General features: G+C 43.6%; 1 protein-coding gene across 2 annotated transcripts in view; it reads right to left on the reverse strand.

The window, feature by feature from the left end:
• LOC147625842 (two-component system protein A-like) overlaps positions 1–15,769 on the reverse strand; it is a 40,550-nt gene extending 24,781 nt beyond the window's left edge. The window contains exons 1-4 of one of the 2 annotated variants that reach the window (XM_086817419.1): positions 13,923–15,769; positions 13,601–13,738; positions 13,276–13,469; positions 12,775–13,145 (exon numbers count right to left, since the gene is read on the reverse strand). In XM_086817419.1, coding sequence (XP_086673545.1) covers positions 12,775–13,145; positions 13,276–13,469; positions 13,601–13,738; positions 13,923–14,892 — 1,673 coding nt within the window. In that variant the 5' untranslated portion in view covers positions 14,893–15,769. The remainder of the gene's footprint in view (positions 1–12,774; positions 13,146–13,275; positions 13,470–13,600; positions 13,739–13,922) is intronic. The other variant, XM_086817420.1, reaches the window with a different exon arrangement.
• Between the last annotated feature and the right edge of the window lie 6,501 nt (positions 15,770–22,270).

The raw sequence follows: 22,270 nt of genomic DNA on the forward strand, positions 1-22,270 counted from the left end.
GGTGGATGCAATGAATTGTCACAAATAGACACCATTGATGTTTGCTTGCAAGCATGGAAGAGTAGCTTGCATTGCACTGTGGTGGAAGGGGGAGCTAATGTCCTCATATTTGATGCATCCCGTGGGAGGACTTGCATGCAGTACACTGCAAACAGTGGGTACCTCCCCTACCTTCACTTAATCTTGATGCAGCAAAAGTTCTGTGTGAGGCTGCCTTGACACATGCTAATGATACTTGGGAGAAGCGGACCTTTTCTGTTAATGAGAAGCGGATCTTTTATGTACTCGCCATGGCCATGTTTCATTTTGTATCTTTGTATGCCTGGACTTCGTGCCGGAAGTTTCGCCCACACGAAGTGGCCAGTGATTATTATTGTTTAGATTGGTTTTTGTGCTTTTGTTGAGGTAACCTTCTGCCGGATGCTTTGCCCGGGGGATGGCGATGACAATGGTAATACAGTTAGTGATCGCTTGTTGGATGAAGTGCCCACCAGGAGCTCCCTGTTCAATCATTTTTTTCTACAGCTCGTTGGATGAAGTTGCCCAGGATCCTAGTTGATTCATTTTTATTTATGTTGTATCTCTCCAGAAGGTTTGCCTGGAAGGATCATTGTATGAAGTATGCTTGGCAGCCTGCTTGCCGGATGTTTTTCTCGGAGGTACTTCCCTGAGAGGATCCACGCTCCCTTCTCCCCCAACCATAGTGTTTGTGGCGGTTGTCTTCGAGTTCCCTAGCAAGGACCGGCGGAGTCATCCACAAGCTCCCATACTCCTCAAGCTGCCTCTTGATCCTTGTGAATTCCCCAATCTTATCAATGATATTATCTGAGTCACTGATGGTAATCTTCTCAAGATCCGCCTCCAACTTAGCAATCTTCACGGAAGATAATCTCCCGAACCTCGTCTGAATCTCATTCCACATTTGACTGGCATCACTCCGGGAAGATATGAATTGTGCCCAGATAGATGGTGTCATACAATGGATGATGATGAGACGGGGCCGTGCATTCAGAACTCCACGAAACGCGGGATCCACCAAGGGAGGAGTGGTGACAGAGGGCCACACACCTGCTCCTTCAAGAAGCAATTGTGTATAAAACGATCTATGGGCAGTTTGGAGCCATTTTGGTGGCCCTATAGATGCCAGGAGGTGCCCAGGACATGCACCAATGGTTGGGACGTATTTTGGGCACAATATGAACACATTTTATGACATTTTTGATGACTTTATATGGCCTGAAAAGTGAAACCGACCTGATTTCGACTTGCTATCACTTTCCTATATAAGGCAACTCATATGTCATTCATAACCATTCAAAGACAGGTATTGCAGAGCCAATACCAAAGGCATATAGTGAAACCGATCCCGTCAAGTGGGAAAGACTCCGTTGGACGCCCACACGCTTAATAGCACAACTTTAAAACCACAAATTTGAAATGGACAACTTAATACAACTTGAAATTTAAATGAAATGAAATGGAAAGATGGACACCAGCACTGGGGCTGGAACGGGCCGACCCCCCCCTCAATATATGATATATTTATTGGGAGTTTTTAATGAATACAATGCTCCATGGGTTCCAAGAACCAGATGATGTCCATGTACATATGAAAACAGTACCAAACAAATAGGCTCGAAGTCGAAACTTGATGTAGAAGCTCGAAGCAGAACGACCACTAGTGTGGTCCAATCTCTACGGTCCTGTGCTTTCACCGGACTCCGCGGAGAGCGCCTCACTGGTGTTCCGAGACCACGCAAAAACAGGCGCTCTCGTACTAACGCCTGGCTCTCCCGATCTCAGCACCTTTGGACCGAGGTTCGCCAATATAGCTTGGACAACCCGGCACCGAACGGGTGTTGGCCGAGCGGGATGAATCCCTTATCAGATTTAAACATAAAATACCTTACTTAAATCTGAAATTCACTTACTTGTAGATGGTTGATAGAAAACCAATACTCGTGGTATGATGAAGCCACCCAGGAGGTGCGAAGTCCCCTTGATGAAGACTCAGTCGCCTCGTGGTGAACCACCAAGGCAAGTACCACCGCAAGAAAACCACAGCCGCCTGCTGTGAGAGAAGAAGTATCCACTTGCAAGGGCAGAGAGAGACCTGGCTGCTGTGTGGAGGAGCAGCCTGTTATGAAGAGAGTGTACTCCCACAGTTGCCTGCAAGAGTAAAAGGGAAACCTGCTGAAGAGCAGGTGCAACCACCTTGTATGGAGAAGAGGGATACTTGCTGCAGCCGCCTGTGGGGAGTAGGAGCTGCAAGCGAATAGGTGCAGTCGCTTGTATAGGAGGTGAAGCAGCCGCCTGCAGGAGATCTCACGCAGCCTGCTGAGAAGGGGAACCGGTAGAGGGTACAGCCGCCACAGTTGGTCCAGAAGCGCAGCCTGGACAGCAAATAGGTGAGGTTGCCAATAGATGGTGGGCAGCCTGTAGCATGTGCAGTTGTAGAGCAGCCAGCCGCCTGGGAAAAACAAGCGCAGCCTGCTATGAAGAGAAAGAGCACACACACGCCTGTATGGGAGGTGAAGGCAACCACCTGCAGTGAGTGCTAGCCGCCTGTAGAAGAGGAGGCGCAGCCAGCAGCAGAGGAAACAGAAGCAGTCGCCTTCATGAAAACGTGCGCCAGAGAGAGGGAGAGTCCCTCGGTAGCTCATGCATATCTTGGTTGAGCAAGAAGCAACCTACTGTGGCCAGCCGGTTGTCTCACGTAAGGTGGAAGCGATTCATGCCCACGCTTGAAAGAGGGAGCCCTTTTTTTTAAATAAAATAAAAGTGGAGTTTACTCCACGCTTGCATGTGGGTGGGGAGTTTGGGTAGGTGACCATGCCCACCCCCACACTCACTTAAGTGGGGCTCCCCACCTTGGCCCCTAAGTGGGTGCCCAAAGGGGGTGCCCACATTTAAGTGAATGTGAACACCTAACCTTATAAAATAAAAGGTTAGAATATGAAACATTAAAACAATATGTGCGACATACTTACCACCTGTTCACATGCACCAAAACTCGTCAGAATACAGAGCAGACTTCACGACTCACTGACAGGCGTCCCCGCTCAGTAAGTAACACGTCAAGCAGGCAAACACACAAATACATGTCATGCGAAAACAGTTTCAAACATGCAAAATATGGGTGCATGTGCAAATAGTAACATGGACATATCTCCCGTTCATGGAACAAGTACAAAATATCCATCGGCACAAAACTGGCACGACATAAAACATAAAAACCTGGTCTTCCTATGGAGTGACAATCCCATAGGTAAGACACAGTTCCAGGCACGAGTTTCCCTATGGTGTGATAGTCCCATAGGCAAAACACGGCACGAATACTGGCTCTTCCATGGCATGACAATCCCATGGGTCGAACACAGTCCAGGTCATACACGGGTGGCACTGGTCTGGCTCCCGTCCATACGACACCATCCTGCTAACACACGGGTGGCACCAGTCTGGCTCCCGTCCATGTCAGCAAAATACTGGCCTCTTCACACGAGACACCGGCCTGGCCTCAAGTGAACGAGACGCAAAAACTGAAGATGGACCAAATGGTCGGCCAATTAGTGACATCCCCCCGGGCTTCTAAAGAGTTGACCTCAACTGAAAAGCCTCAAGATATGCCTGCAACAATTGCGGATAATCTGCAAAATAATCCTCATTTACCCACTTGGCATCAATAGGCAAATAATTCTTAAACTTCACAAGGTATCTCCTGGAAAGCTTTCCTGCAGGTAGCTTTCTCTCCTTGTGAAAAACAATCTGTTCTGGCTGGAGGATCTCCTCAAGCTCTTCAATCTCTGGTGGATCTTCTGTGACAGGCTCATCAGGATCTGGCCCCACATATTTCCGAAATAGACTCACATGAAAAGCATTGTGAATCTTCCAATGACTAGGTAAAGCAAGCCTGTAGGACACTTCATTGATTTTGTGAATCACCTTGAAGGGTCCATAATAGCGAGGAGAAAGCTTAGGATATGATCCTTCTCGTCCTGGCCTCTTCCGAAGCCTAGCCTTCTCAAATTTCAGCAATACCCAATCACCTTCTTTCACTTCCATGTCCCTTCTATGCTTGTCAGCAACCATTTTATGCTTATCCTGAGATCTTGCAATGGCTGTCCGCACCTGACCAAAGGCAACATCCAAGTCACGAACATATTCATCAGCTGCAAAAATCTCATCCTTTGTACGAAGGATGGGTGGCAAGACCACTCTGCCATAAATAATCTCAAACGGAGCCTTTCCTGTGGAAGCATGGATCGTATTGTTGTAGGCAAACTCAACAAGTGGAAGATACTTCTCCCATGCACTCTTTTGATCTGCCGCATAACATTTCAATAAATCCAACACGGCTGGATTTGCAGCTTCACTTTGGCCATCCGTTTGGGGATGATAAGCTGATGAAAACTCAAGTTTAGTTCCCATATTATCAAACAAAGCCCTCCAAAATAGGCTTGTAGTCCTGGGATCTCTATCCCCAACAATGGATTTAGGCATACCATGATGCTTGAAAATATTAGCAAGAAAAAGCTTTACCATATGATCAGCTTTGATGGTTTTCTTGACGGGCAAGAAGTGAGCTTGCTTGCTAAACCTGTCCACCACAATAGTCCAAATAGCATCATTCCCATGCTGGGATCTAGGCAAATCCATAATAAAATCCATCGTGATACTTTCCCAAGGTTGCGAGGGAATAGGCAATGGCTGAAGCAAACCTGGAGGCTTTTGCCTGTCAAATTTCACCTTTTGGCAAGTAATACATGCACGCACATAAGCCTCAATGTCTTTACGCATGCTTGGCCAAAAGAAATACCTCTGAATCATGCGAGTAGTAGACATAATACCTCTATGTCCAGCATAAGGTGGAGCGTGACATTCGTCCATAACCTTTGGACGCAAATCCTTCAACACACATAGGCAATTATCCTTCATTAGATAACCCTCGTTGATAACATAAGAGGCATGTGAGTGACCAGCCATCAAATCAGTCCATATATGGCAAAAATTAGCATCCAAATGATACAAATCTCTCATAGCAGATAGATCTCCATGAGAGGCCATTGAGACTGCAGCAACATAAGGCCTCCTAGATAGTGCATCGGCCACCACATTTTTCTTTCCTGGAGTATGCACAATCTGAAAATGAAACATGGAAAGAAAGTTTGCCATTCTCATCTGCTTCTCTGAAAGCTTTGTTTGAGATAGAAAGTATCTCAAGCTTTGATGATCTGTCTTGACTATAAATTCAGCCCCAAGAAGGTAATGTTTCCAAATCTTTAAGACGTGAATTACAGCCAAGAGCTCTTTCTCATAGATATCCATATGAAGCTCAGCATCATGCAAACGACGGCTCTCGTATGCAACTGCATGCCCTTCTTGATTTAGGACAGCTCCTATGCAATCACCACAAGCATCACATTCAACCACGAATGACTTGTGCAAGTCAGGAACAATCAATACTGGACCACATATGATCGCATGCTTGAGCTGCAAGAAAGCATCCTGTTCCTTTGAAGTCCATTTGAAAGCAGTTTTCTTCTTCGTGAGATCATGTAGAGGAGTAGCAATCATAGCAAAATGCCTTATGAAACGCCTGTAGTACGAACATAATCCCAGAAAACTACGTACTTGATGTACGTTTTGCAATTCGGGCCAATTCCGAATAGTCTCGATCTTTGCAGGATCCATTGTAACTCCATCTTTGGATACAATATGACCCAGATAATGAATCTCTGAAAGGAAAAACTCACTTTTCTTGGCATTGACGAAAAGTTTATGCTTCCGCAACTCTTCGAATACTGTGACCAAATGAGTTCTGTGTTCCTGCTCATTCTTGGAGAAAACCAAGATATCATCAAAGAAGACTCCTGTGAACTTGCGATGGGGTCGGAATATCCTATCCATCATACGATTAAAAGTAGCAGGAGCATTGGTGAGACCAAAAGGCATTACCAAGAATTCATATAATCCGAAGGCTGTCCTGAATGCAGTCTTATGGGCATCTTGTGGCACCACGCGTATCTGGTGATAACCACTCTTCAAATCAAGTCTGCTAAAGCAAGCTGAGCCATCAAGCTTATCCAAGATATCATCAATACGTGGAATAGGAAATCTGTTCTTGATGGTAAGCTTGTTCAAAGCTCTATAGTCTACACATATACGGAATGATCCGTCCTTCTTTTGAACAAGAAGCACAGGAGAGCAGTAAGGTGAGGAACTGGGCTGAACCAAACCTTTCTCTAAAAGCTCGTTTACCTGCTTCATGATTTCTTCTTGTTGTGCAGCACTCACTCGGTATGCGGGTTTGTTAGGAGGAGAACTACCTGGCACAAGATCTATACGGTGATCTTCGGGCCTTTGGGGAGGTAATTCACCTGGCAACGAGTCAGCAAAACAGTCGTTGAATGCATTAAGAAAATCCAGCCTATCATAAGACATAGCATCCACATTTTGATGATTTGGCACAAAACTATCACGCACAAAAAACAAGTACGCTGAAAGACTCTTTTTCATTGCTTTATTAATTTGGATGTGTGATACAAGTGGGATGGAATCCCCTTCTTTGCCAGCATCAATAAAATGCATGCGGCCTTTATGCATAAAAGAAATCATATTGGACTTGTAATCTTTGCGGGGCTCAAGCCTATGGTGCCACGGCTTGCCCAACAATACATCACATCCATTCAGTGGAGCAACTAAGAAATGCTCATTATCAAGGTAGCCCTGGATATGGATGCGCAACTTCCCTATCAAAGGGGTAACCTGCACCTCTTTACCAATAAATGCAGCTTCAGCTTCAATCTGAGGTCCCATGTTTTCAACCTCAGTACCCAATGCAGCTGCCATTTGCATAGAGATGAAGTTGTCAGTTGCACAGTCATCAAACATGAAGAGTGCGGGCTGATCCTTGATTTGCCCCCAAGCTTTGCAAACCATTCGCTCTTTTGCATCATGACCTGTATTTCCTTGCACATCAGGAACTGCATGTACATTAGCTTTGGTGTGCTTGTCCTCGTGCTTGGATTTGCGATCTGGGCATTGTCGGAACATGTGGTCTTTGCTACCACAAGAAAAGCATTTTCCATCCTTAGCATATTGCTCTCTTTGCTCCGGGGTTAAGCCGAATTTGTTCTTCCTTGGGCCCTGTTCTTTAGATGTGTTATTTTCAGCTTTAGCACCCTTGTAAGGCTCCCGGAAGTTCTTTTTAGGTGGCTGTCCACCCTTTTGCTGATTTGGGACAGCCTTGTCTTTCCCCTTGGAACCTCCTTGATCTTGCTTAATCTTGAGCACCAATTGCTCCGTAGCAAGAGCAGAAGCTGTGAGTTGTTGCAACGTATGTTTCGGGTGCAATTCAATACCCGAACGATATGCTGGTTGCAGTCCAGAACGAAACTTCCTCTTTCTTTCATCCTCAGTGATTAGCATGAAGGGAGTCACTTCCAGCAACACTTTCCAGAATTTGTTAACATACTGTTGCACACTTTCATTATCTCTTTGTTCCAGCCTGTCCCACTTTTGAGTGAGAGTTTGCTCCGCATTGGGTGGTAAGAACTGAGCATAAAATCTATCCTTGAATTCCTTCCAAGTGGAGATGGGATCCTTGGTGATCTTTTCAGTGATCCACCAATGAGCAGCAGTCCCTTTCAAAAACATGCTAGCATGGCGCACCTTTGACTTTTCTGTAAAGTCCTCATCGCTAAAAGCAATGTCGAACTGTGCCACAAACGCTAACACCTTAGAAGCATCATGTTCACCATGAAAAGCATCAAATTTGACAAATTTGTCACCTGCCTTGAATTCCTTGAGCTTCCTGGCATAAGGCTCATGGTCTTCTCTTTTTCTTTTTCCCTTTTCCAACGGGGTAGCCCTATCTGCATGGGCTCCATGGGCCGTCATAGAGGTTTCATGGGGCACGGTGGCATGTGCTCCACGACTCGAAATTCAGATGCATGTGACTTACCTGCATATGGCATGGTTTCTCCATGAGACAACTCAGAAGGCAAAATTTTTCTGGAAGTAGACCTGTCACCATGAGATACATGTCTTACATGCATGTGACTTTCATGCCCTCCATGAGCACTGGCATACATATATCTGTCAGGCTTAGTGTCTTGGGGAGAAGATGCATGTTGAGAGGTGACAGTCACCTCTTCCTTTTGCATAAAAGATTTCAGCCTCTGGGATGCGGGATCTCCATGCTTCAAACGAGGTGGATTTCTGAATTTCAGCTCTCCGTCATCCCCCTCTTTGATATCACCTTTGCGAAGGAGGTAGGCAAGTGCCAACTCCCTTGGTTCCTTACCCACTTCACGAGCCATTGATTCAAAAGTTACATCTACCATAGCATCAGCCTTCCTGGCTTCAATAGCACTTTGCAGATGGGGATCTTCATGCAAAAACTTTAACTCTTGCTCTTGAGCCTGCAAAAGTTTTCTCATATGTTCCATTTCAGCCCTCATAGCATCAGGCTCTTGTTCAAGCATAACTGTCTTTCCTGGAGACAGTTGACCCTTTGATTCACTATCAATAACCCTTTCAAGGGGCTTGTGTCTTCCTCGCAGGGCATCAAACCCACGAGAGGCACTAGATGGACCCCTCAAATTTGGCACTTCCAAAGGGTTGCCTTGGCTGTCCATTGTGTTTTAAGTTTGCTAAAAGCGGGATGTCCAGTACACAGGTTCGTTTCCCCACTAGAAAGAGGGAAACAACCGTGCTCTGATACCAATGAAACCGATCCCGTCAAGTGGGAAAGACTCCATTGGACGCCCACACGCTTAATAGCACAACTTTAAAACCACAAATTTGAAATGGACAACTTAATACAACTTGAAATTTAAATGAAATGAAATGGAAAGATGGACACCAGCACTGGGGCTGGAACGGGCCGACCCCCCCCTCAATATATGATATATTTATTGGGAGTTTTTAATGAATACAATGCTCCATGGGTTCCAAGAACCAGATGATGTCCATGTACATATGAAAACAGTACCAAACAAATAGGCTCGAAGTCGAAACTTGATGTAGAAGCTCGAAGCAGAACGACCACTAGTGTGGTCCAATCTCTACGGTCCTGTGCTTTCACCGGACTCTGCGGAGAGCGCCTCACTGGTGTTCCGAGACCACGCAAAAACAGGCGCTCTCGTACTAACGCCTGGCTCTCCCGATCTCAGCACCTTTGGACCGAGGTTCGCCAATATAGCTTGGACAACCCGGCACCGAACGGGTGTTGGCCGAGCGGGATGAATCCCTTATCAGAATTAAACATAAAATACCTTACTTAAATCTGAAATTCACTTACTTGTAGATGGTTGATAGAAAACCAATACTCGTGGTATGATGAAGCCACCCAGGAGGTGCGAAGTCCCCTTGATGAAGACTCAGTCGCCTCGTGGTGAACCACCAAGGCAAGTACCACCGCAAGAAAACCACAGCCGCCTGCTGTGAGAGAAGAAGTATCCACTTGCAAGGGCAGAGAGAGACCTGGCTGCTGTGTGGAGGAGCAGCCTGTTATGAAGAGAGTGTACTCCCACAGTTGCCTGCAAGAGTAAAAGGGAAACCTGCTGAAGAGCAGGTGCAACCACCTTGTATGGAGAAGAGGGATACTTGCTGCAGCCGCCTGTGGGGAGTAGGAGCTGCAAGCGAATAGGTGCAGTCGCTTGTATAGGAGGTGAAGCAGCCTGCAGGAGATCTCACGCAGCCTGCTGAGAAGGGGAACCGGTAGAGGGTACAGCCGCCACAGTTGGTCCAGAAGCGCAGCCTGGACAGCAAATAGGTGAGGTTGCCAATAGATGGTGGGCAGCCTGTAGCATGTGCAGTTGTAGAGCAGCCAGCCGCCTGGGAAAAACAAGCGCAGCCTGCTATGAAGAGAAAGAGCACACACACGCCTGTATGGGAGGTGAAGGCAACCACCTGCAGTGAGTGCTAGCCGCCTGTAGAAGAGGAGGCGCAGCCAGCAGCAGAGGAAACAGAAGCAGTCGCCTTCATGAAAACGTGCGCCAGAGAGAGGGAGAGTCGCCGGTTGTCTCACATAAGGTGGAAGCGATTCATGCCCACGCTTGAAAGAGGGAGCCCTTTTTTTTAAATAAAATAAAAGTGGAGTTTACTCCACGCTTGCATGTGGGTGGGGAGTTTGGGTAGGTGACCATGCCCACCCCCACACTCACTTAAGTGGGGCTCCCCACCTTGGCCCCTAAGTGGGTGCCCAAAGAGGGTGCCCACATTTAAGTGAATGTGAACACCTAACCTTATAAAATAAAAGGTTAGAATATGAAACATTAAAACAATATGTGCGACATACTTACCACCTGTTCACATGCACCAAAACTCGTCAGAATACAGAGCAGACTTCACGACTCACTGGCAGGCGTCCCCGCTCAGTAAGTAACACGTCAAGCATGCAAACACACAAATACATGTCATGCGAAAACAGTTTCAAACATGCAAAATATGGGTGCATGTGCAAATAGTAACATGGACATATCTCCCGTTCATGGAACAAGTACAAAATATCCGTTGGCACAAAACTGGCACGACATAAAACATAAAAACCTGGTCTTCCTATGGAGTGACAATCCCATAGGTAAGACACAGTTCCAGGCACGAGTTTCCCTATGGTGTGACAGTCCCATAGGCAAAACACGGCACGAATACTGGCTCTTCCATGGCGTGACAATCCCATGGGTCGAACACAGTCCAGGTCATACACGGGTGGCACTGGTCTGGCTCCCGTCCATACGACACCATCCTGCTAACACATGGGTGGCACCAATCTGGCTCCCGTCCATGTCAGCAAAATACTGGCCTCTTCACATGAGACACCGGCCTGGCCTCAAGTGAACGAGACGCAAAAACTGGAGATGGACCAAATGGTCGGCCAATTGGTGACATATAGTGTAACAGTTTGGATCAGCCAAGTTCATCTCCAAATCAACGTTTTCCATTGGAGGACAGTAAGTATTAGGGTGTTTACAGACTACGGGCCTACCCACAAAAAAGGTTGAGAGCTCTAGGCAGGCACCTTTTTGATAAACAATTGTTAGGCGACTACCCTTTACAGACCGTGGGCATGCCCACGGAAAAGGCATCCTACAACTGAGAGCTATGGGCAAGCTATTCCGCCCGGAATTGGAACGGTGGTTGTTGGGCTCTAGTCAGCAAACACATCAACGCTAAGGGTCACAGTCTATAAAGAAATGTCAAACGGGCAGGTGATTGTGGTGATCTGATTGGTTGGGAAAAACTTTTTTGTGGGCTTCCACCCAAGTGTGTAAACACTCTTAGTTCAAGCATAGTATTCATAGTCTAGATCTACATTGGATCTATGACAATCATTGTAATTACTCATTCATTCAGTAATATATAGTAGGAGTAGGTTAGGTAAAGAGTCTCTCTCTTCTCCTCTCTACTTTTCTATGTCCTGAGCATGTGATTAGCATTAATCTTTATTACTTTGAGTTAATCATCATTAAGCACACTTCCGCATAGTAGTCATGTTACATTTTCACAAAGCCAGGATTTGAGAGCCTTGCAGATTTTTGTCGCCTCCATTGGGCTTCGTCAGTTGGCTCCAACTATTGTGGAGGGGTGGGGTGCTATGGCCGGGCTGCATAGGATCTTCAAGAGATGAATTTGCTGGTTGAGAAATGAGGGAAGTGGGGGAGGGACAGAACGTGGTATTTATAGCCTTTCCCCTCAATTGTCAGCTCAAGAAACGGGTTATTTGCCTCTTCGCAGCATCTTTTAAGGAGCCCAGGCCACTCACTTAAGCATCTAGACGGGCTACTTTTCGAACCCCATGCTGCCAGAGACCAGTCTAAAACACATTCACATTTTCTTTGACCACAATTAATTTGACTTGTGGTCTGTGTAACTTGGTATTAGTGCTCTGTCTCTGCTTAGTTGTATCAATGAGAAATAAAAATGTCTAAAAGGGGAGAGCCAGCCTGGTTCTTCTTATCCCTTGTGTGATGTTCAGTGTACTTGCATAGCATCTCCGTTTGCATGAATATAGATTATTTGATATATGTATTCAAGTAAATTTAATTAAATAATTGGATCTTGCCACATAACAAGATAAGAGAATCCATTCAAAGAGAGAGAAAGCACAAGAAACTGGCAGGAAACATGGCACTGTGCAAGAGGGAAAATGACATGATGAATGCCAGCCCTGTGCCCATCTTTTATGGAACACATCTCTTGCTCCGGCCTTGATTGCAAGTTGTAACCTGAATTTATTCATTCACCTTCCCTGCCATCTTGGAAGGTCTTGGAAAAATTGGCATGATGGTACACTGGTTTGGCAAGAGACGTGAACTCCGAAAGGTGTAAAGATAAGACATGCCTTAATAAGAGTGTAATATCACGGCCAGGCATGGAGCTCATGCAGAGAATTTGAATAAGAAGCTGCTTTTTCTTCCGAAAGAAAAGGCAAGCATCAAGAGACAACAAGAGAGCATGTTTGTCACCTCAAGATTGTCACGGGAACCTCTCCTACTGAGATTAACCCAAGGTTTAGGCATCATTGTTGCCTTCAACTTTCAATTCTTTTGCTAGCTATGTTTACATGGATTCCTTGAGCTCAGGGTGATCCCAATCAGGAAGCCCCTCTAATATTACCCCCAAATACTCGACGCAACCACACGCAGTTCAAAAGCAGCAGGAGAGGTCCTTCTAATGTCATAACAACAATATCAAGGATATGCATTTGGACAAACATCTTTGTAGTTACACAGGTAACATTTTTTCATGAAGATATGAGAAGGCGAATACCTTTTAGCGAAACTTAGGCCAAGGCCTGTTCCACCGCCACCTTGTGATGAACTTGAACTAATCTGGATATATGGTTCAAAAAGCACTGCCTGGTCTTCTTTGCTAATACCTATACCTGTATCCTCCACAAAAACTGTGATACTTGCAGTTTTCTCTGTAGTCTTCAATGGAAAGCAATCACCATTACTGGAGAACTCACTTCTCTTCCCCAAGCCTTCAAATATTGATTCTTTCCCTTCAATTGACTGTGACTGCTCAACATCCCCATACAAGGGATCTGTTGTGCGAGTGCCATTGCAGATGATTCGCAGGGTTACTTTGCCACCACGAGGAGTGAATTTAGTAGCATTAGAAAGGTAGTTTGCAAGGACCTGAAATTTTCCTAGTTTCCATCATCAACACAAACCCTCCTTGCAAGGTAAAAAGTGCAAGAAATGATAGACTATAAGACACAACAAAAGACAGACAAGAAATCAAATAATTCACGTGCACAATCCTCACCTGGCGAACACGATGTTTGTCCCCAAGTAAGTTGTAGTTTGATAACAGCTCCTTTGTAGTGGGGTCGATACACAAGGAGAACTCAATGCCTTTTGAATCCATTGTGTCTTTGAAAGCCCATACCAAAGAGTTGACCATTTCTCCCATGTTAAATGGTCGTTTCTCAAGATGAAGCTTCCCCGCTTCTATCTTCCCTGCAAAATGAACGTTGCTACTTAATATGTATGTACCAATCTCATCAAACATGCTAACAAGAAGGTCTCCAAACAAGTTGTGGAAATCGAACAAGAAGCCCAATAAGGAGTTACATAAAAGAACTACTCACCCATGTCAAGAACATCATTGAGTATGCAGATCATGGAGGACGAAGACGAATCCATCATGTTCAAAATCTCTTGCTGATCATCTGTTATGTCAGAAGCCAAGAGATGCCCAATGCCCAACATGACTGCATTGAATGGAACTGCACATACATCAATGTGTCATAGCAGCACATCTTTACTGTTCAAACACATCAAAGCTTACAACTGATTAGAAGATTATCTGAAATCAAGGAAGGTGTGGATGTTAAAAAACACTCCATTTTTCCATAAAGCTCTTGCAAATGTGCATAAAAGAAACAGGTTTTATTAGAAAAAGAAAATTACCCCGTATTTCATGGAAGATATAGCTGATAAAGTGCCTCATCTTACTGATTCTGTCTGCATTGTCCCTTTCTCTTTCTTCCAAAGCAGCATGAGCTTGTTCCTCGTGCTCTTTGCTCTCTAGAAAGGCATTTGCCCAGGTATCAATCAGACCTAGAATTCTTGATGCCTTAAGAGACCTCAAATACCAGAGTAAAACATTTGTAGCCGCGAGGAGGATGACAATGGGGAGTATGACCATCACATCCATGCTAGATTTTGATGCCTTGATCCGAGTGACAAAAGTTGCTAAAAACAAGAATGGCATGACCAGCGACAAAAAACAGGCAGCCTGCCATGCCATGATTGGAGCTGCACTTAACAGCCAAGGTAGGATGATTGAGACAAGCAAGCCCATAGTCTCGGAGAAGCCATGGTCAGATCCAGGAATAGCGCTAGAATTACAAGATAAACTTGGGATAAACCAAGACAAAAATGCCAGTAGGAACAACACCGGAGAGGTGTAAAAGCACAAGTTCTGACTTTGCACAAAGTCCAGCGCAAGGGCACCCAGTAGAATAATGGAGCCCATGACAGTCACAATCCAAGGAAGGATGAAGAAGAACTTTTGCCTTCCTGTTATCAGATAGCCCACCACAATGAGAACAAGCAGAAGATTGAAGCTTCCGAAAGTACAGAAGACCTCTGCTTTGCCTTGGATCCAAATGAAATGTTCTCTCTCCCTGGGCCAACATTCTAGAAGATGAATCGCTGATGCCTTGTTAGGAGCTAAGGCTGGCAATTTTCCGGTAGTTGTGTAAGTGAGCTGCGCCGGTTCTTCAGTTGATGTCTGATGCATTTCAGTGCTTCTGCTGCTGGTAGGGCTCTGAGAACCATCTTTATTACAGATATTTGAGCTCTGATGACCAACTCCACTATCAATATGCCTACTATGGTCTTCGCTGGGTACACTCCAGGTGGCGGTCTTCTCCATTAAATCCCACTTCAGCAATACTGGTATGGGGTTGTAAAAAATTTGAAGGCAAGGTCGAAGCAAAGTCCGAGGTGTCTAGATTGGCAGAAGCTGTTGTCATTTAGAAGGCAGGCAACCCGAGCCACTAGAAGAGAGCTTCAGAAAGCACCATCAACAGGCACAGAAGGCATTCTTGTATGACCCCGCTGTTTTGGGAAGAGGGTTTTCCACAGTATGGAGCTCGCAGATTGCTACCAGAGAACCCAATAAGGAGAAACGGCACAGGCCAAGAACCCAAATGAGAAACCAAAGTGCGGGAACCAACAGACACACAGAGGGTTTTCCACAGTATGGAGCTAGCAGATTGCTACCAGAGAACCCAAATAAGAAAAGACAGCACAGAACCCAAATAGGAAAATCAACAAAGGCAAAGGACCCAAGAGAGAGAGAGAGAACCAACAGACGAACACAGGACCGAAGAGGGTTAGCAGATTGTTATCAGAGAACCCAATAAGGAGAAACAGCACAGGCCAGAACCTAAAAGAGAAAATCAACAAAGGCACAACGGCAAAGGACCCAAGTGAGAGATTGAGATCTTATGCACAACCCAATACATGGAAATCGTGTTTGCGATTAGATTTAGATTTGGGCTGTGCTCGAAGATCTAATTTGCGAAAGGATCTGCGCCCAAAACCGCGTTGCTAGATTTCAGGTGAACAGCTGTGGCAGAGACACTCACCAGAAGCTGGGAGAGAAAAAGGAGGCTGGGACCGCAAAGTTGCAGAATCCAGTCTTTAGCGCAATCTGATCAATCAGAGGAGAGAAGAGTAAGATTTGGGGAATAGAACCATGTTATATGTATATAAATAATCCTTGATATCTTGTATAATATATTACATTTGATGATCATGATCATGGATATATACACCTTTGTAACTTTAGCTTATGAGAAGGAACGCCGTCAAGTACCCGTCAGTCAAGTCCACAAGTTGACGACTACCATTCACTAGGCCTCCTCCTTGGACTCCCATTGACCTCATGTGACATCATGGCACGAGTCCACGTATCACTTCATATGAACCCCTCCCCTTACCTAACGCACAAGGGAATATCATGTGCACCCTTGCCACCAAAGTCAAGTGCTTATAGGGCCCCTTTCCTCCTCAATAATAAAGGGACACCAGGTCCATGTGCAACTTGTGAGAGCACTACGCCAAGTGCACAGCTCTTACGGTTAATCAGTGCAACATTCTTCCTTGTGAGCCCAATTGGACTCTGGGCACCGAAGCAAAATAACCCCCCTATGCTAAGAATTTGGGGTGCCTTACGTGCAGTACCGAGAATCTCACCAACATAGCACGCAATTTGTCTCATTGACCCCACTCCATTGAGCCTCACATTTTCCTTACCTTTTCCTTGCTTACCCCATCAACTATTGCATGATCAAACATTCCATGCATCTTCCCACCTTCTATAATCCTCTTTTTAATAAAGGTGCCTCCTTTTACATAGAGTGAGCTAAGCATATCTTTCAAATGAGACCCATGGCCTTCTTGACATTGGAATCTTTTGAGCTCCCGTGTCCCACACAGCTCACCCCCCACACATAAAAAAGTCTCATGGAAAAGATGGGGGGAGGTTTCACCCCTTCAACTCCACAAGGCTCCCGAGTGTCTTCATTTCTAAAGAGACGTCATATAAAAATGAACTTAAGTGCACTATGATGTGTACACACCAAAACGACAATAAACAACTAGTAATTATGCTCATGGCCCACTTTATTGCACATAGTCTCTCTAGAACATCATTGCTCAAAAAATAAAAGAAAGTAGCATTATCATCTTTCTTATTTCGCATGCACCTTTTCCCTCATTTTCTAAGTTCCTTCCATGCATTTGGTTTAAGTATTACCATTACAACTAAAATTCTAGCCACGAGGGAATAATTCTACATAGAGTTTCCATGTTTTCCATACATCACAACTCTAATAAGATGTGGGGTACCTTGCTTACTTCTTGACTCTTAAATACTGGTTACAAAAGTCAAATGCATCATAGTCTCATGAACTTCCATGTAAGATAAATGTGGAATATTATTACCTAACAAGATGATGTTTCTTTTACTTGAGCCATATTGAACTTCATATTTTCATCAATCATCAACTTGGGTCCATCTTACAAGGGTGGCTAACTTGTCATTACATTTTACCTTATTAAAACCCAAACTTTGCATGATTTTATGTCCACCTAATGCGTTCTCATACTAGATTGAGTCCACGTAAGGCATTCTCATACTAGACCAATATGGCAAGTTGAGACTGATTATAAATGTACTAAACAACAAAAAAAATGGAAAGGTTTGTAAAAATACTTGAAAGGGGCCAAGTGAGTGCATTTCAAGGTAAGGTTAAGTAAAATCAACACCTCAAGAGCTCTTTTATCATCTTACTCAACCTACAACATATTATTATCAATTAAAAAATGTGTATTGGAATAGGATGTGAAGGCTAAAGTGTCATGAAAGATTGATTTGCTTTATGACATAATATCAAACTCAAAATAAGCACATTTTGGAGTTAAAAACTATTATTCGTTGTCCACGACTATCATTAAGCATAAATGAAAGAAGATTATAGTTATGTGCTAAACTTTTTTTAGGTCAAAGTTTCCTCATTAGCTCATGCTTATTTTGAGATTTCAAGAAGAGTCACATCAACTCTTGCTTTCAAAACTCGATATATCTTCGCTCTAGCGCTCATTTGTCAGTGTCCATAAAAGAAGCATCTTCGAGATTGACATGCTTTTTCACACTAAGATTTGAGGCTCAATACAATTGTTATTTTGGCCTCTTTTCAACATATGCATATGTGTGTATGATGGAAAACAAAATCATGTTTCATATGATTGTAGGTATTTACATTGTAGGTGTAAATCCTCTATAATGTAAACTATAGCAAATCAAAGCTTACACTTTAGAACATTAGCTTTCTCAAACTTATATGTAACTTCATAAAAATGCTAGATGTATTTTTATTCTTACAATTACTTGATTGAGACATGTAGAAGTCATACTTAATATCTTATTTAATTTATACATGTCTTATACCCCTTACAATCCATAGTTATTTCATCATGAGCCAAAAATATTACTTAAATTAAATTTACTTATAAATGTAAAATTTCTTCAAGACATATAAGCAATTTTCTTTTTCTTCTAAGGGTTTACCTCTCGTCTCAATGCAGAGATAAAGGAATGCATGACAAAGGATTACAAAACATTGGTATATATGGTCATGCCTAAATCCTATATAATACGATAGAATCTATTGTACAATTAGTTGAAAATGAATCTCCCCAAAATGCTTACGTATTTTTAGACTATATGTCACCCAAATAAATAAGAAACTAATATGGTTCACATGATTTAATTGACTAATTTAAATTTAGAACTCATTCAAGTGATCCTTTCTAAATATGGGAATATAGAGGGCATCATAGACATGGAGGATATCATATCATTCTCATCCTAGTGATCCTTTCTAAAGATGAGGGAGCTATGCATGGACTCATAATTTACAAAAATATCGCTAGATGGCCCACATCTTGAGGTCTCACAGGCTTCTAGATGTCTTAGAGAGGTTGGTTGTTAAGAATTCCTAAGCTCCAACACTTTTACCTCGATCTCTAGAAAGTAAGATATCTCAAGATTTGTGATAATTTTTTTGATATTTAGCTTGTTTGAGAAAGGGTCAAGGGGGAAACTTGCCAAGAATTCATACCTAGCATTCCACCTTTATGATGTTGCTAAGAGCTTTCTCCTTGAATGATCTTCTCCATGCTAAGAACACCTACGTATGATGTGCAACTATTAGGAAAACCGACATACGACTAGGGGGTACAACTACTAGGAAACCCTACAACTCGACATGCATTCAAGGGGCAATATTTAAACCCCCACTAACATACATGTTCTACATTCATTTCCCTTAAAATAATTTGATTTTATGAAACCCTACAACTCGACATGCATTCAAGGGGCAATACATGTTAGTGGGGGCAATATGTAAGCCCCCACTAACAGACATGTTTTACATTCATTACTAATGCTCCTACAACCTTCCAGAGACTAATGAGTCACGCTTTTAAGGAATATCTTTGAGATTTTCTTGAAGTATACATGGATGAATGTGGATGTGGATGTATGAATGTAGATGTGGATGTGAATGTATGAATGTGAATGTGGATGTGGATGTGGATGTATGAATGTGAATGGGGATGTGAATGTATGAATGTGAATAGGGATGTGGATGTGGATATGGATGTATGAATGTGGATGTAAAAATGGATGTACAGATGTGGATGTGGAGGTGAAAATGGTGTGGATGTATGAATGAGGATATGGATGTATGGATGTGTATGTATGAATGCGGATGTGGAAGTGGATGTACGAATGTGGATGTGTATGTGGAATAATGAATGTGAATGTGTATGTGAAATGATGTGATGTCGATATGAGTGAATGGATGAGATGTGATGACATGTGAATTGGGATGTGAATAAATGATATGTGATGAGATGGAAAATGATGTGATTGGATGAGAATGAGTACACATATGAATGGAATGTGGAATAAGTAATGTGGACTGATGAGGGATATGTGGAAAGACGAGAGTTCATTATAGAAACTGTATTTGTGACCTGCTTGTAAATGACGGTTTTATGTCAAGCATTTTGACTGTCTTGTGATTAAGGTCGTGGAGACCTAACTGATAAAGTTGCAATAGCTGACGGAGAGTCAACGGAGCACGTCTCGCATAGCATAGTCGGCCGAGGTCTTGACCAGCCTCGGTTCGATTTAAATGATGAGCTTCCGGTACGGTGGATGAGGGACCAAGGAAGCGGCCTATGAGTGAAGCACTAGGTGACCTATGAAGGATCCTAGAGGGTGCTGACCATACGGTGCTCGGGCTCTGGGTCGTTGAAGATACCCACACGTGCGTCATGGAAGATATTGGAACAAGGAGTAAGAGTTGTTTTCTGAAACCGAGCATGGATCTGGTTGATTGACCTTGCTGGTCCTCAATGGATGAGTCCATGGCTCTTTTATATGGATCTGTTGGTTGACCTTGCTGATCTTCAACGGAGATTCCATCTTGATTTTTATAAGTGAATATTTACCGGGTACTATGAGCTAGGAACTATCGAAAAGGCCCATGAGTGAACAGGTGGTGAGCGTTCTGGTTGCCAATGATGCCATAGATACTCCGGTGAAGGAATGATTGGAAATTAAGACTCAACCGAATATTTTGGAGGATTGTGATCAGTGATACAATGGTTTCATTAAAGGATTGTTTTAAAAGATAGCTGATGCTGAGAAAAAGGCAATTTCATATTGGGTGTGTAAGTGGTGTGACTAGTTTTATGTTTGCATGAACATCTGGCTAGGGGGCCTGGGAACTCTTTTCTCTGGTACCCGGGACAAAACCTAACCAAATTCCTAATTGGATCCCATCACTATAGTGGTTGGGCGGTTGGCTAACCCATGGGAGTGATTGGGGTTAGGCTGGAATGATGGATCCGTAAAATGAGACTCAATTCTGTTATAATTTGATAGATGAAGTAAATCCTGGTTGGTAATTGTTCTATGGATAAGAATCAACGGTTGTGTCTCTCGATGGGGGAAAAAGCGTTGATCTCTATGATCCAAGTGCAAGTTTCTTCCTTGATCTGACCAAGTATCTTTATAGGTTCGGTCGGATCAGTTTGGTTAGTAATGACCTTGACTACGATAGAGTAAAAATTATCTTGGTGGAATTGCCCAGGTGCTTTTCGGGCAAGGGAAGTTTTTCCGAGTTCGATTTTGGAAGAACCGAGGAATTAGTCACCTGTCCGGATATCCGTGGGCGAGGCCCTGAGTGTGGGACCTGCCCCGCGTAAGAAGTGCTACTTCCGCTGCTAGCACCCTTGAATTTGTTGCGCGGTGGGGACAGGGATCTTACATAGATGTTCTTTGCCAGTATCTTCAACCTCTCTAGTCCCTTCTGATCTCAAACATCTCCATCAACTCGGGTACATAGCTCGTGAGCTAGCACTTAGAGTTTTCCTCAAACATGATGAGAGACTTTAGTTTTCTCTCATTGTACATACCATCTTTCACGCTATATTGATAATATAGTGCATATTTTCATTCAATACAAATTTATCAATTTATCGTGGTTTTTTTCCTTCTATCTTGGGCAGTAGCATCATAAGTTGGCTACTTCGAGGTAGTTTGGAAAGAAGTGGAACATTTTTGAGCTTCTCGAACCTAAGAATCCATAGGGTATCACATTTTGCATACAAAAGGGAACGAGGCTAGTTCACGTCGTGAACCGCTACGGGCTATTTCATGCCATGACATGCTCCGAGCTGTTTCACGTCATGAAACACTTCAAGCTAGTTCACATTATGAATCGAATTATGCCAGTTCATGCCATGAAGTTGTAAAAAAGCCTCCACGTATCATATTCTGACATGTGTCATACCTAATCAAGATGGCCGCCGGCGGTGCCGACGGCTAGATCATAAATACTTCTTTCCTCTTTCGTGCATCTTTCATCATCTTTTTTTTTAGAGTTCTCCTCCACCATTTCCTAAGTGCTTTGCGAGCATCATCGACGCCTCATTCGTCCCGCTCATCACCTTCGTTGTCTGCTTGCATGCGATCATCATTCTCAGGTAGGAGCTCTAAGCTTGCCTATTGATTGCTTCTATCGTGCTTCAATCATGGTTCTCAATCACTAGCCCTAAGGCTTGCATCAACTACTTTTTATGTTCCCTTTTTTCGTTTTAGCTCCCTATTGCATCGTTTCCTCATATCACTTCTGACAAAACAACTTGGGGGTTTATCATGTGAAACAACAGTCTGCTATTTCATGATATCAACTACTTCATAGAAAACAAACAAATGTCTTGCCTCCATCCACTAATGATAAACCACTCAAAAAAATAGTGCACAGCACTAAACACATCACAAACGTCTAGCCATGAACCCTAATTCGTTATTTCACAAGTTAAGCCCTTTCATGGGTTAAGCCATTTTACGAGTTTACACTTCACGTGTTAGCATTTCATGGCTTAATGCCTCACGGCTTAGCTAGTTCATAAAATAACAATTCATGGGTTAAGCCCTGTCATGGGTTAAGCCCTTTCACGGGTTAAGCTTTCACATGTTAATATTTCACAGCCTAGCACTTTATGTGTTAACATTTCACGACTAAGCTAGTTCAGGCATTGACACTTCACACACTGCTGGTTTACAGACTTCCCTTGTTGTTTCATGAAAAACACAGTAACATCAAGCCATCTCTTGTTGTTGATTTCTCACCACACTAACACACTTTCCATCATCCTCCATCACT

Source organism: Cibotium barometz, chromosome 23 (genome assembly GCF_041138505.1).
Source record: "Cibotium barometz isolate CiBa-2024 chromosome 23, ASM4113850v1, whole genome shotgun sequence".
In the NCBI taxonomy this organism is placed as follows: domain Eukaryota; kingdom Viridiplantae; phylum Streptophyta; class Polypodiopsida; order Cyatheales; family Cibotiaceae; genus Cibotium; species Cibotium barometz.